Raw genomic sequence first — 13,575 nt, forward strand, 5'->3', positions numbered from 1 at the left:
TGGTGAGACTGCTAACTGACTTGGATGTTGGCAAGATGCTCTGCTGTCCACCGTGTGAAAGCTTTCGACACTCAAGAGCATCAATCAAATAACCCATACGTTCACATCTGGCTGACAGCTAAACTGGCAAAGCCATAAATCAAAGTAAGAACTGTTGTCTTGCACCCAGCATTTCCTGAACAGACTGCGGGGGATCTGATCTGTTGGTTGTGGGATGAATATAAATGTTTTATTCTTGATATCAAAAAGCGATATTTTGTATGATAAAATATCTTGCCGTAGGCTGGGAGAGAGGATATGGAGCACTGGATCATTTGTTGTGTGTGATATATTCCTCTGGGTCAGGTGCCCGCAGGCTAAAGATGAAAGTAGAGGAAGGCAAGATGTTTTAGTAATGAGAAAGCAATAGAAGCACCGACATATTACCACACATGTGTTGCCTCGGAATAGTCTCTGTGCTCTATTTAAACTACTCCAGATTAATGTTATAGGATTGTAGTATGATTCACAATATTCATCATCTCATCCAGTGGTCCCATTTAGAGTCTCTACACACACCGTCATGCTCTAGTGCTGTGAGTGTGTGTGCTGTATGCATCAGTGCGCGCATGCTACATCTCTTTGCCATGTGGACTGTGTGCACTTCAGAGCAAAATTGATTTATGGTAAGACATAATGAGACTCTCTCGTTTCTGGAGAACTTCTCATCTTTTAAACTGGAGCAGGTGCTAATGGAAATGCATTGATCATTGATCAATTCTGGGAAAAGGACTGAATCCAACAACATGGATTTTCAGATTTAAAGAGGATGGTGTGCAAAATAAAACAAATACTTACTGGTCTTACATTTGCTCCTTGTCTTCTTCTGCACAGATGGAAAACTCATCTGGAACAGGCATGTTTCAGTCCAGAATATCGAAAGAGAATGACTTGCTCTTGGGAACTGTCTACACCATCTTTGGTAAGTGTCTGTCAAAGTAGCCTAAAAATATTGGCTTAACATTGTTTTTAATTCTGTAAGCAACTTATTATAAAGCATAAGCTTAATTAAGAATAATAACTGAGAATCATGTTAATACTGAACCAAGATTAATTGGTTCAGGTTCTATATTGAAAAATACTTTCTCTCTCTCTCCCTCTCTCAAATTATATTTATGGTTTGCAAACATTTAAAGGGGTCATGAACTGCCTTTGTTTTGTTTAGTGTTTTTGTACTGTTCTCTGAGGTCCACTTATAATGTTATCAATATTTTTGCTTTAAAACATCATAATTTAGAAGTAATAGGCCATTGTGTCTCCTTTTTTGACCCCCCCCCCCATGTCCTTCATAGATGGAATAAACACAGATAATGAAAAAAGTAACTAACAAATTCAAACGATCTGTTTAACAGACAAAGCAATAGTGAGCATGTAATGAAAACAGTTACTCACACTTGTGTTTTGCGATATTACTGTCAGATAATGGGTGGGGCTAAACAGGCAGTGAAGTAGAATCGGTTTGCGGGGCTAAACAGTCAGTGATGTAGAATCGGTGGGGCATCGGCATGTCGAATTGATGGAATTGATGGGTAGGTGCTAAACCTGCAATGATGTAGAATAGGTGGGTGGGGCCTAACAGACACTGAGACAGAATCGGTGGGTGGGGCTAAATAGGCAGTGATGTAGAATCGGTGGGCGGGGCTAAACAGGCAGCGATGTAGGATCGGTGGGCGGGGCTAAACAGGCAGCGGTGGGCGGGGCTAAACAGGCAGCGATGTAGAATTGGTGGGTGGTGCCGGCGGGGCTAAACAGGCAGCGATTGATGGGTAGGAACCTCGGTGGGCGGGGGGGTGCTAAACAGGCAGTGATGTGGGGCTAGAAACAGGCGTGTGGGAATCGTGGGTGGGGCTAAATGCACAGGCAGCGATGTAGAATCGGTGGGTGGGGCTAAAACAGGCAGTGATGTAGAATCGGTGGGCAGGCAGCGATGTAGGATCGTTAAACAGTCAGCGATGTAGAATCGGTGGGTGGGGCTAAACAGGCAGTGATGTCGAACAGGCATCGATGTCGAATTGATGGGTAGGTGCTAAACCTGCAATGATGTAGAATAGGTGGGTGGGGCCTAACAGACACTGAGATAGAATCGGTGGGTGGGGCTAAACAGGCAGTGATGTCGAAACAGGCATTGATCTTCTTTTGTGGAAGTGGAGTTTATCCTCACTATTGCATCACAGAGTGGCACATTCCACAAGCTGTTGTTTTGGCAGACTGCCTTCAGTATAAACTGTTTTTAGGCTAATGAGAAAGTTTTGAGTTCTGAAACTTACAGGATGTGTTTATAGTACAATGATGAGTACAGTTCATGACCCCTTTGATTTTTAAAAAAAATATTGATCCAAAATATTTATTTTCCCAAAGACAAAAACATTAATAACGAAAAAATACAATTTAAATATAAAATCAAAAATCATGGTTTTTGATTAAGAAATAACATACTCATTTCACTTTGGTGTTCATGGTACAATTAATTAATTAATTATTTAAAAAAAAAATAAGAAAAGAAAGCAAGAAACATTTTTCCATGATTGAAGTTTTTTTTGCCTAATATCCTTTAGAACCAAACAAAATCTGCACCTCCAGAAATCACTACAGAATTCCACAGAATTGGAATGACGGTCATTTAAAACCTGCATCCTGTGCATCTAATAAAACTGATGTTAATAAAGCTTTCAGCTACTAAAAGTGTAGTATTATCTGTTTAACCCTTAAAATAACAGATTCAGTCTGTGTACTACTGTAATAGCCTTATCTTTTCAAGTCAATTCACATTTGTTTGTATAGCGCAGCAGTGCCCAATCCTGTTCCTGGAGATCTTCATATCTGCAGAGTTCAATTCCAGCCCTGATCAAACACACCTGTCTGTAATGATCAAGAGCTCCTGGAGATCTGAAGAATGAGGTTGGTTCAGTTGTGTTTGATCAGGGTTGATCTTTGCAGGAAGGTAGATCTCAGGAACAGGATTGGGCACCCCTGTTATAGTGCTTTTTGCTATTGTTTCAAGGCAGCTTTAGCATTAATTTTGATTGATTGGTTGCATATGTCTTTCTTTCACTGCAGGTGTGCTGTCTCTGATGGGAAACACCACTCTGTTGTTTGTAGCCTATCGTAAGAAATTGTCTTTAAAGCCTGCCGAGTTTTTTATCATCAACCTCTCCATCAGTGACCTGGGCATGACCATCTTCCTCTTTCCCTTTGCTATTCCCTCTGCTTTTGCTCACAGGTAAATCTCTTTCACGTCAGGGATGTTTCTTGTACAATGAGAGTCTTCCCATCTCTCTTTACATATATACATATCTTTGTTGTGTCCTCTTGAGACTCATTAAAGGGGGTCATCTTGTTCTCCCTCATCGGCTTAAAGGCGTCAGCATAATAAAAGCAAATTAAATCAGATTTAACAGCTGGAAACACATGAGAGCAGCCTCCGGGTCCTCAGAGCTGGATCTCTATGATGATTGACCCTTTTGATGATACTATTCCTTTTTTTCCTCTCTTTTAATTTGTGTAGTAAGCTGTTATCATTGATCATGTAGGAACCACTCTGCTTTTGAAACCTAAACCTTGTTCCCCTTCACAAACCTAATAAATAATGAAGAATAAAGATAAAGCAAGAGTAGCTGTTTTAATTTGGTATTATTGGGGCTACATTAAATAGCACAGAATCAATATTCAGAGTTTGTCAAGCCTGTACATTTTTCATGCAAAATTATTTTCCAAGGACAAGAATGGAAGGCAGGTAGAGACACTATATCCACTATAAAACTAGTAAAGTATTTCAATAAAAGTATATACATTTGCTGAATAAACACACACATATCCTTAATCTGAGCTGTTATTCCAGGTTTTTACTATTGGTTATTTCTAAACTGGTCATACAGTTACAGTTGCAGTAGTATGCAGTGAGAAATGGACCAGTGTCGAGATGAACTTATGAAATGAGGCAAAATTAATTAAACAGGAAATTATGCAGACATCATATGGAACTGCAACATGAATTTTCATTGAACTGTTACAAACCAGTGACTCTCTACTTTTGCGTTAATGTTTTTATATACCTTATTGCCACTGCTTCATAGGTTATGTACAAAGTTCACAAATACTACCTATGACCATACACAAAATAAACAAATAAAAAAAATAAAAAAATAAAACAAATAAAACACTGCCCCACTAAACCAGTCTTGGACATTTATTTTCACTATTTTCTGATTTTGATCTCTGATCCATGAGGTGGAAAATAATGCTCAAGTCATTGCATGCAGCAATCTGAACCTTTTTTCTCAATCTTTAGCACTTTTTTCTCAATATTTAGTATTCAATGTGCACACACCCGGATACACATTTTTAATGCAGCCAGTGAAATTTTCAATATAAATAACTTATAAACAATAAAATTGTGGCATGTACACAAGTCCACACTATACATCCTGCTGTTTAATTTGGAGTGTTATATAGTTTGCTTATTATTATGATTATTATTATTACAATGCAAAAACCAGCATTCAAGAGATCATACGGACAGTTTTAGTATTATACCTATCAAGTATAGTACACAGAATAAACTAAACTGCATAAATTGCATTAACAACGTTATGTATTCAGTTTTTAGTTTCTCCCAACTTTTGTCTGAAAAACTGTCCTCACTAACACAACGTTTTCTCAATTTGAATTTGTTCACTAAATGCAAAGTTGGGGATTCATAAAATGCAGGTCCACAGCTACCATCTCTTTGAGACTCAAAAAAGCATATACAGGCAGCATAAAATTAATACCTGATGATATATTGAGGTTTTATAAAGCAAAATGATTGGTCTGTGCAAGAAACTGAACATTATTTACAACATTTTCACCTGTACCCCAGAGCCTCAGGCAAACAGTCCAATAGCAATAATAACAGAAAACAACAAAAATTGGATTACATGATGCACATGTCTTGTTCTCTTTTTAGGTGGTTGTTCACGGAGGTGATGTGTATGTGTTATGCCTTCTGTGGAGTTTTGTTTGGTATCTGCAGCCTGAGTAACCTGACCGTGTTGTCATGTGTGTGCTGGCTCAAAGTCTGCTGCCCCAACTACGGTAAGACTGGTCTTGTTTGAACATAATCAAGCAGAATATGATGTTAAAATGTGTATCAAATGCATCTCCTGTCACCTCCTGTGGTTCCTGTTGGCCAAAGGCACACGGCTGTTTGAGAGCTCAGCCAAGTTACTCATTATGGGGTGGTTAGGTCCAGATGTAATGTAAATTTTTTTGATAATTTCCTCAAAGAATCTGTATTATCACTAAACAACCGTTCTGCTATGCCAGTGTGGGAAAATATGCACAGTGCACGGCAACAGTCTTTTTCACTCTTTTTGCACTCTTTTTCATCTATTTTTCCCTGAATTCCTGAAGTATTTTGCTGATCCACAGACCCTTTTATGACAAAAATAATTTTAAGAAAGAAAACTTTCAAAAGTATTTTGCTTCATCAAATTGTCTGACAGATATACAGCAGGCATTGTCAAAACTTGGTACAGTAGTACTATCTGATGATACCTGACAAATGTCATACATTGCTGATGAATGAACATGAGTGCACAGCTTACCACAAAAACAACAGCATCTGGTATTTCAAATTTGCTGTTTTTGCCACGTTCTCCACATTTGTGCCACTTGTGGCTATATTATTCATTTAGGTTCAAAAGAAGGAAAGAAAGAAAGAAATCAGAAACATTTTAGAAACTTTTGTGTCATGTGATAATAAATATAAAGCAGATCTCAAGCCTTCACATGCTGTTGCTTTCATGAAATCCAAAGTAGAAAAATCTGGTAAATTTGGTGCAGGACACGTGAATACAATGCTCACTGTGTGTTTATTTAACAAACAAAATGAAATGGGGGCTTTTTATCTGGGAACTCTTTATTGGCTGGCCTAGAAAGCTTATGATATTAAAATACACTGACTGTATTTTAAAAAAGATTATTTATTAACTGTGCGTACTGTACCAGAGGCAGCTGGTGTGAGCCAAATGATTACGATCACTATCTTCACCCCAGGCTTCACTTCTGCAAGAGATATTGTTCAGATTTCTTAGAAATAAAAATAATAATAATAATAATTATACTAACAGTTGCCATATTTACTTTTTTCTCTTGTGACTAGATTTATTTATTTATTTATTTTTAAGGAACATTTGTATTTTATAATGTCATTATTATATAATGTTAAAAAGTGTATTTTTGATAACACTTTACAAATATGCATTAATGCTTATTAAAAAGCATTCATGCTTAACTAATGCACAGATAATCGTATATAGTTAATTTATAACTCATGAAGAACCAAACCATATATTAATTATTACTGCATCAGCAATTAATGAACATTCTAAATGATTCATAGATGAAGTAATACATAAATTGTTATTAGTTAAATGTCATAATGTATTAGTTCCTTAATAACATATTATATATTATCTAATTATGTAAATTCATATGTTAATAGTCACTATGAATGTACCTGTAGCTCAGCTGTTGCTAGCACTGGTTTAGCATGGTGCTAGGTTTGATTAGCAGGAGGTGTGTGTACTGTACTAATGTAATTCAGGCCAAAACCATTTAATTGAGTTCAATTAATTCAGTCCTTGAGGGTAAATTTAGTGTATGCATTGTATTCATCTGAGTTACATACACTGGAAAGCAGATGAACAGTTGTAAAATATAGACTCTAATATTATATATATATATATATATATATATATATATATATATATTATATATATATATATATATATATATACATATATATTATATATATACACACACACACACACACACAATTTTGGAGGCTCTGCCTTCTTTGGACTGCCAGTGTCACACTGCAGGAGCCTGATGGGTTCGAGTGGACAGGAGACAGTCCATGATGCTGCAAATGAACACTTCAGCAGGAAACAGCTGGACAACAATTCTTTTAGGTTTTTGTGTGAGAGTGAGGTTAGTAATTGTGTTGGAAATGTCAAAGCCAGTCTTGTTCCTCACAGGGAAGAAAACAACGTGTCCAGTGCTTCAGACACAGAAACAAGACTGCTCAACAGAAAGGACAGCAACAAAAAGAGAATGTGAAAGAATGAAAGAAAGAAACTGCTTATAACTTGAGAGACTTAATAGACTGAAGACTGATATAACCTTTACACCTATATAACAACAAAAGGTTGTTTCATAACACGTCACGTCAGATGGGGGCTCACGGTCATACTTTCTATTAAATTGAATATTTCTTGTTTTGTTTTAAAAGCAGGGGTCTCATACATATATAGTAAACAGACACTAAATTTGTTATTAATATAAAATGTGGGATCACAAGTGTGTTTTTACTTAGCTTTAATCAGAATTAGCAGTTACACCTGGTTACACACCAGCAACCCATTGTTTTGTGTTTGAAGTTTGTAATGGTTTGACTTAGATTAATCAAGCATATGAGAGGAGAAAAGGGGCGAGGAGTGAACATTTAGGTTCTGCAGCACAGCAGCTCAGACTCTGGCATCTACACATGATCTTTCTCATTCACCGTGACACTAAATGGGTCAAAAGATGACAGAATTGTCATTGCTGCACAGGAAAATTGTTTTGTGGACTGATTGTTTGTGTTATCAGTTGTAAAGTGAAATCAAGCAGATAGAGGAGAAACAGGGCCATGAGTGTGTATTTGGGTGAGCAGCGGCTCAATTTCTGCAACACAGCAGCCTTGAAACTGCCACCCACCCATGACTCTTGCTATTGTATGCAACCCAACCCAACAAATGATTGATGAAGGGCCTTTTTATTCTGATTTCACTGAGCAACATGTCAAGGAGAGGCAGGCTGCTGTGATAAGAGAGCTGTCTTACACCATTTAACTAACTGGCATCAGGGCCAGCCCATGCTTATAGGAGCAGTGTTGTGATCATTTTCGCAGCATTGCTCACCCTCAATTAAAGTGGCAGTGCATTGTTTATTGTCAAAATCCTCACAGTTTGATGCAAGAAAAACGGTTATATCAAAAGATAAAGAATGTCACGATATGACTTTCAGGACTGTGTAACACAAAGAAAACAAAAACACACTGTTGCCACGAGTTGCTTAAAAATAAAACACAAAATCTATTAAAATTATTATAGATATAGCTTAAGTTAAAGTATTTTTAGAATGTAAAAACACAACATGCATGTGCTGCTTCAGTTCTCTTACAGTGTGAAACTGAATCTCTGCCAAATAAATAATAAATCAGATACATGACAAAACAAAGGGATAAAGACAGTATTCTTGATATTTTTCAAATAGGCCTACACTTTGTATTATTTATACATTTTAATTTTAAAATACACAATAATGACCAAGGAAAACCATCTGGCAAATTTCATATACATAAAAAAAAACTACATACATACGATTTTGACATATCATTGAACACACAATATCTCCAAAAACTCCAATGCTCAGAAAGCTCCATTCAGATGGCCCTCTACGAAATCTATTTCTGGTTTGTACCTTCAAACTCAGGAGCAGCAGCAGTAAGAGCAGCAATAATTCAATCCCATGAGAGCAGCAATAATTCTATCCCACGAAATGAAAATGAAGCGAAGATCTCTAAAATCTGAGACCGCATAAAATGGTTATATAACATGGTGGAATCCCATGGAGAGTCAAGCGAGTGCCATGCACAGACACAGCCTCTCACTAAAGCAGTATAGTTCTGGCTCTACAGTCTGACTGAATGAGCCATGTGGGAAGTTAAGTACACTCTTAAAAATAATGGTTCTTAATTGGCATCAGTGGTTCTATGAAGAACCTTGAACACCCATGAAACATTTTAAATGCAGAAAAGGTTCTTTAAAGTCGAAAAAGGTTCTTTAGATTTTTAAATTGTTCTTCAAAATGGTTCCTTTAGGAACTGTTCACTGAAAGGTTATTTTGGGAACCAAAAAATGGTTCTTCTATGGCATCACTACAAAAACACACTTTTGGAACTGTTGCCAATGTATCAGTTAAATTCATTTATCTGTTATATTAGGTTGCTTGACTGTCAGAAAAAAATAAATAAATAAATAAATAAAATCTTTTTTTGAGGCACACAACAGTCTGTTACTAGGCCAGTACCCTAAAATAAACATTTTAACTTAGGTATCAGAACCATAGAGGAGTGTTTCTCAACTCTCGTTCTCAGGACCCACCTCCCACAATATTTTAGATCAGGGTGCCCTGTCACCCTGTTCAACACACTAAGAAACTGATGAGTTGAATTAGGTGTTTTAATTAGTGAGACATCTAAATCAATTTGGTAGGTTCATCCCCGAATCTAGAGTTAATAAACATTGTCTTATGGAGCTACTATGAACCCTTTAGGAACAAGTAAAGTGCAAAGCTGTGGTTTTGAGGGCACTGCCCCAAGGTACTACCCCTAAAGATGCGATTTCTGCATATTTCTAAGAGTGTTGGAAACTGTTAAGCAGCCAACAATTAAATTAATATTGTGATTTTCTTTATTTCATTTTTTATTATTTATTTATTTAGAAATTTTGGAGGGGTATACATCCAAAGTTCTGGATTGAAACTCTAGATGGCACAGTCTGATAGGTCTAACTCAAAATGACATAATGACATCATTATCACATGGCACAGCTGATAAGTTCTCTCTTGTATCGGTAGCCAATGAGCTTGCTGCTCAACATTCAAATACTTGGCTAGTGCTTGTGGTAGCAGTTGCAGCACATTTCAGAAACCCTCCACCTTCCCCAGCTCCACCTGTAAAGATCTGCAACAGCGTGACTATGGTAGCCATTTTTAATAATATAAAAGAGCAAAATAATGTAGCTCTTTTTATAAAAGCAAGTTTGTGCTACATACTGATTTTGCTACAGTGAAGAGGTTGCAAATTGCTTTCATAATCAATTGGATTTTGAGGATGTTCTCTCTGCAGAGTGTTTTCATTAGTTATCTGGTAGCGAGGAGTCATCTGTATTTAAACTTTTTTATGATAAGATGTAATTGTGTGGGAGGTGTGAAATCATGCTGTTGCAGGTCACATCTTCATACATGGAGTCTGTTTGCCAGTTTGACAGAGGCAGCCACCTTTATTCTCATGACAGGTTTCTTTCTATGAGAGATATTATTGTCCTCTCCTTCATTTTATTCCCAAACTGAATGACTTTCTCTCGCGTGGTTATACAAATATGCTGTGTGAAGTTGTTGCACCAGGTCTGACATCTGCTTTTGTGCTCCATGGAGGTTTAAAATAACATGAGTAAATCATGAATGAATCTTCACTGTCAGTGGGTAATTTAGTGTTATTATTTATTCATTTAAACCGCTGAGATTTACCCAGATGAGATAACCATCATGTGCATGATCTTGCCCTTAAAATGTGTTTCTTGGGACATTAACTCGAGAACATCAAGGCATGTGGCAATTCCCAAATATTTAACCTCATTGACAATATGCCACAACATCATAAAGCTCACCAAGCAAAGGTGAAGAGTTTCTATAATAATACTTCCATGAATACTTTCTCATTTGACACACTTTGCTCCTTGTAGACTCTTGATGGTTTGACTTGTAAACACGATGAGAAGCTGTTCAAAATAAATAACATAGAATCTGCCTTCCCTCTCAAACCATCTGTCTCTTCGCTTGTGATGAGACTGTGACTCTTTTCCTTTAAATGCAGGTGCAGGGCCAGATCCTTCCTGGAGGGGTTCATTTGTCTTGTGTTGTTTCCGTGAAGTACAGACTGTATTGTGTCGATATTGTCTATGAGCCGGTTGCACTTCAAATAGTTTGTAGAGTCAAACAGAAACTCTGGATGTCGACAGCAGGTCTCCTTTCTTTCAAAACCAAGATTATATAAATGAATTATAAATTCAATTATTCAAGGTTAGCTGTTTCATATTAAATGGATCATATCTACTCACCCTCATGTTGTTCCGAGTTTAAACATCACATCACAAATAAAGACATCACAAATAAAAATCAGTATGAATTGAGTGGTTTTGAAGAGACACTTTTGATTTATATGATTTATAGGCTTTTATTTACAAAAAACATTATTCACACATTAAATGATAAACAGAAGCTAAAATATGAAAATAATGTATCATGGTTTGCGGTGGAATGAACTTTCAGTGGAGGCAGAGAAATCTAGGATAGCTTGAAAACAAGTCAGATTAACAATTACACTCCACCCTGAACACAAACTGTGGACTGCTAATAGTACACTGCTTATATTTAACCATTGTAAAATGCTTATTTTTTTTAAGTTCCTATGAGTTTTTAACTGTAATATTTTTATGGTGGTACTTTAAAGCCAAAGGCTAAAGTGATTATAACCCTTCTCGTTCACTCATTGCTGCGAGTGAGTTTAGCTGTATACTTAAACCCTTTCCTTTACTGGAGGAGCGATAATATTTTCCTACAGGCTAACTCTGTCTGCCCTCTTTTACGGTAAGTTACTGAGGCTCTGACTCATTCACACATATATTGTGATCTTGTTGTGCTGAAGCCGAAGTGTCATATTCAGCATTTGAAAAAGTCCCACTTTTAGCTTCTAATGCAAAAAAAAAAAAGTGTGTGGTGCGTGGTGGGGGGGCAGGAGATGGATGTTTATAATTTAAAATTTTCACAGATTACTGCATTTCATTGCAGGCTGTGATTCTATGAAATTAAAAAAAACTTGTTAAGATAGTTGAATGCAATTTGCTATGTACTATGAAACACGTAATTATGCCACCCCCCATTCAAAGAAATTCACTCCAAATGTATTCTGCCTGTGGTTGCATTTATTTGCTCACGCTGTCTACTAAAGTGCACCTGAAATTTGTATATGATGTACAGCAGAAATAGTATGCTAGTATGCACATGATACATTTTTTTTTCTGATCAGGTAATAAGTTCTCCTCGTCCAACGCGCGTCTGCTGGTGGTTGGGGTGTGGTTTTATGCTGCAGTGTTTGCAGTAGGTCCGCTCTCAGGCTGGGGTCAGTACGGCTCAGAGCCTTACGGCACTGCCTGCTGCATCGACTGGCACGCGCCCAGCTACAACACACCTGCCATGGTCTACATAGTCTGCCTCTTCTTCTTCTGTTACATCGTCCCCTGCACCATCATCATCCTCTCCTACACGCTTATCCTGGTGACGGTCCGGGGGGCCCAGCATGCAGTGCAGCAGCACGTCTCTCCTCAGAACAAAATCTCCAACATGCAGACACTTCTCGTCAAGGTAAGAGCTGAAGGAGAATAGATATTCCACTTCTGTTGATCTTGTTGGAGGTTGTGGTAGAAATACTGATTCCTCACTAGTTGCAACCATATCTTGTATTTAAAACATTTAATAATGTCATTGTATTCATTGTTCGTAAATTGCTTTTTAATGTCCTTTTGAATACACTTAGTAATCCATAAATCAATCAAACATATCATTGACCCTTTGCAAATGTATATATCTGTATTAAAGGACATGTATTGATATTTTTGTCTGTGTATGTGTTTCCTCTTCATGTAGCTGTCAGTGGCAGTATGTATTGGATTTCTGATGGCGTGGAGTCCGTACGCTGTGGTATCCATGTGGGTGGCCTTTACTGAACCAGACTTGGTACCTCCAATAGCGTTTGCCCTGGCGGCCATGTTTGCCAAGTCATCCACCCTCTACAATCCAATGGTCTACCTCGTTTTTAAGCCCAGCTTTCGAAAATCCCTGTGCCGGGACGCCACAAGATGCAAGAGAACACTTTGTCCCTGCATATGCCAGACAGACAGCCAGCAAAAAAGCACAACAAGCCTTTCAAAACTGAACACAAAGGATAAGTGTAACCTCAAATGGGTCTCTAATGGACTGAATGAGAGCCCCCAGTCATGCAGACAATGTCCAGAAGGACAAACAGGGCATTACCTGGACATCACCCCCCAAAGGACAGCACGCATCCTCATCGGCTCCACCCACAGTGAGGTGGCAGTGAGCCAACTCTCCAATGAAATCAACAGCGACTTCCTTTAGACCATGAGAAACTGATCGTAGCAAAAACGAAAAAAAAAAGGTTGCCTTAAAGTCTCATACTAACTAGTATTCCATATGCAAGAGGATATTACACCACTTGACTTGTTAATTAAGCAAAAAATACTTTTTGGCTACCTGGTAAGTCACAATACCAAGAAACATTTGATTTGGTAGCAAAATTACATGGCACACTTGGACTTGACATGCCACTTTCAGATAACAGTTCATCCAAAATGAAAAATTCTGTCGTTATGTGTTCTTTCTCATTCCTTCCAAACCTGTATGCATGAGTTTGCATTTATTTATCAGTGACGCACAAAAATCATTAATGCTTCATGACATTATTGAGGTCCAATGACAGATGCATTGAAAGGATCATATTGGACGTGTAGTAGTGTTGCCGGTCGCTACAAGAGCAGCGCCCTCTTGTGCTACGGATTATTCAATAACAGTCAATAACAATAACTATAATTGTCAAATTAGTCAAAAACAAGGCCGTAACCATATCTTAAATTTGAGGGGGGGGGGGGGGGG

The 13,575-nt window shown here is 37.6% G+C and overlaps 1 protein-coding gene across 1 annotated transcript in view; it reads left to right on the top strand.

Annotated features, from left to right (window-relative positions):
* opn7b (opsin 7, group member b) overlaps positions 1 to 13,575 on the top strand; it is a 44,832-nt gene extending 31,257 nt beyond the window's left edge. Inside the window, exons 2-6 of the mRNA XM_042751031.1 lie at positions 874 to 961; positions 3,097 to 3,259; positions 4,985 to 5,112; positions 11,933 to 12,267; positions 12,550 to 13,575. Coding sequence (XP_042606965.1) covers positions 874 to 961; positions 3,097 to 3,259; positions 4,985 to 5,112; positions 11,933 to 12,267; positions 12,550 to 13,041 — 1,206 coding nt within the window. The 3' untranslated portion in view covers positions 13,042 to 13,575. The remainder of the gene's footprint in view (positions 1 to 873; positions 962 to 3,096; positions 3,260 to 4,984; positions 5,113 to 11,932; positions 12,268 to 12,549) is intronic.

The sequence above is a fragment of the Cyprinus carpio genome, chromosome B23, assembly GCF_018340385.1.
Source record: "Cyprinus carpio isolate SPL01 chromosome B23, ASM1834038v1, whole genome shotgun sequence".
Classification (NCBI taxonomy): Eukaryota; Metazoa; Chordata; class Actinopteri; order Cypriniformes; family Cyprinidae; genus Cyprinus; species Cyprinus carpio.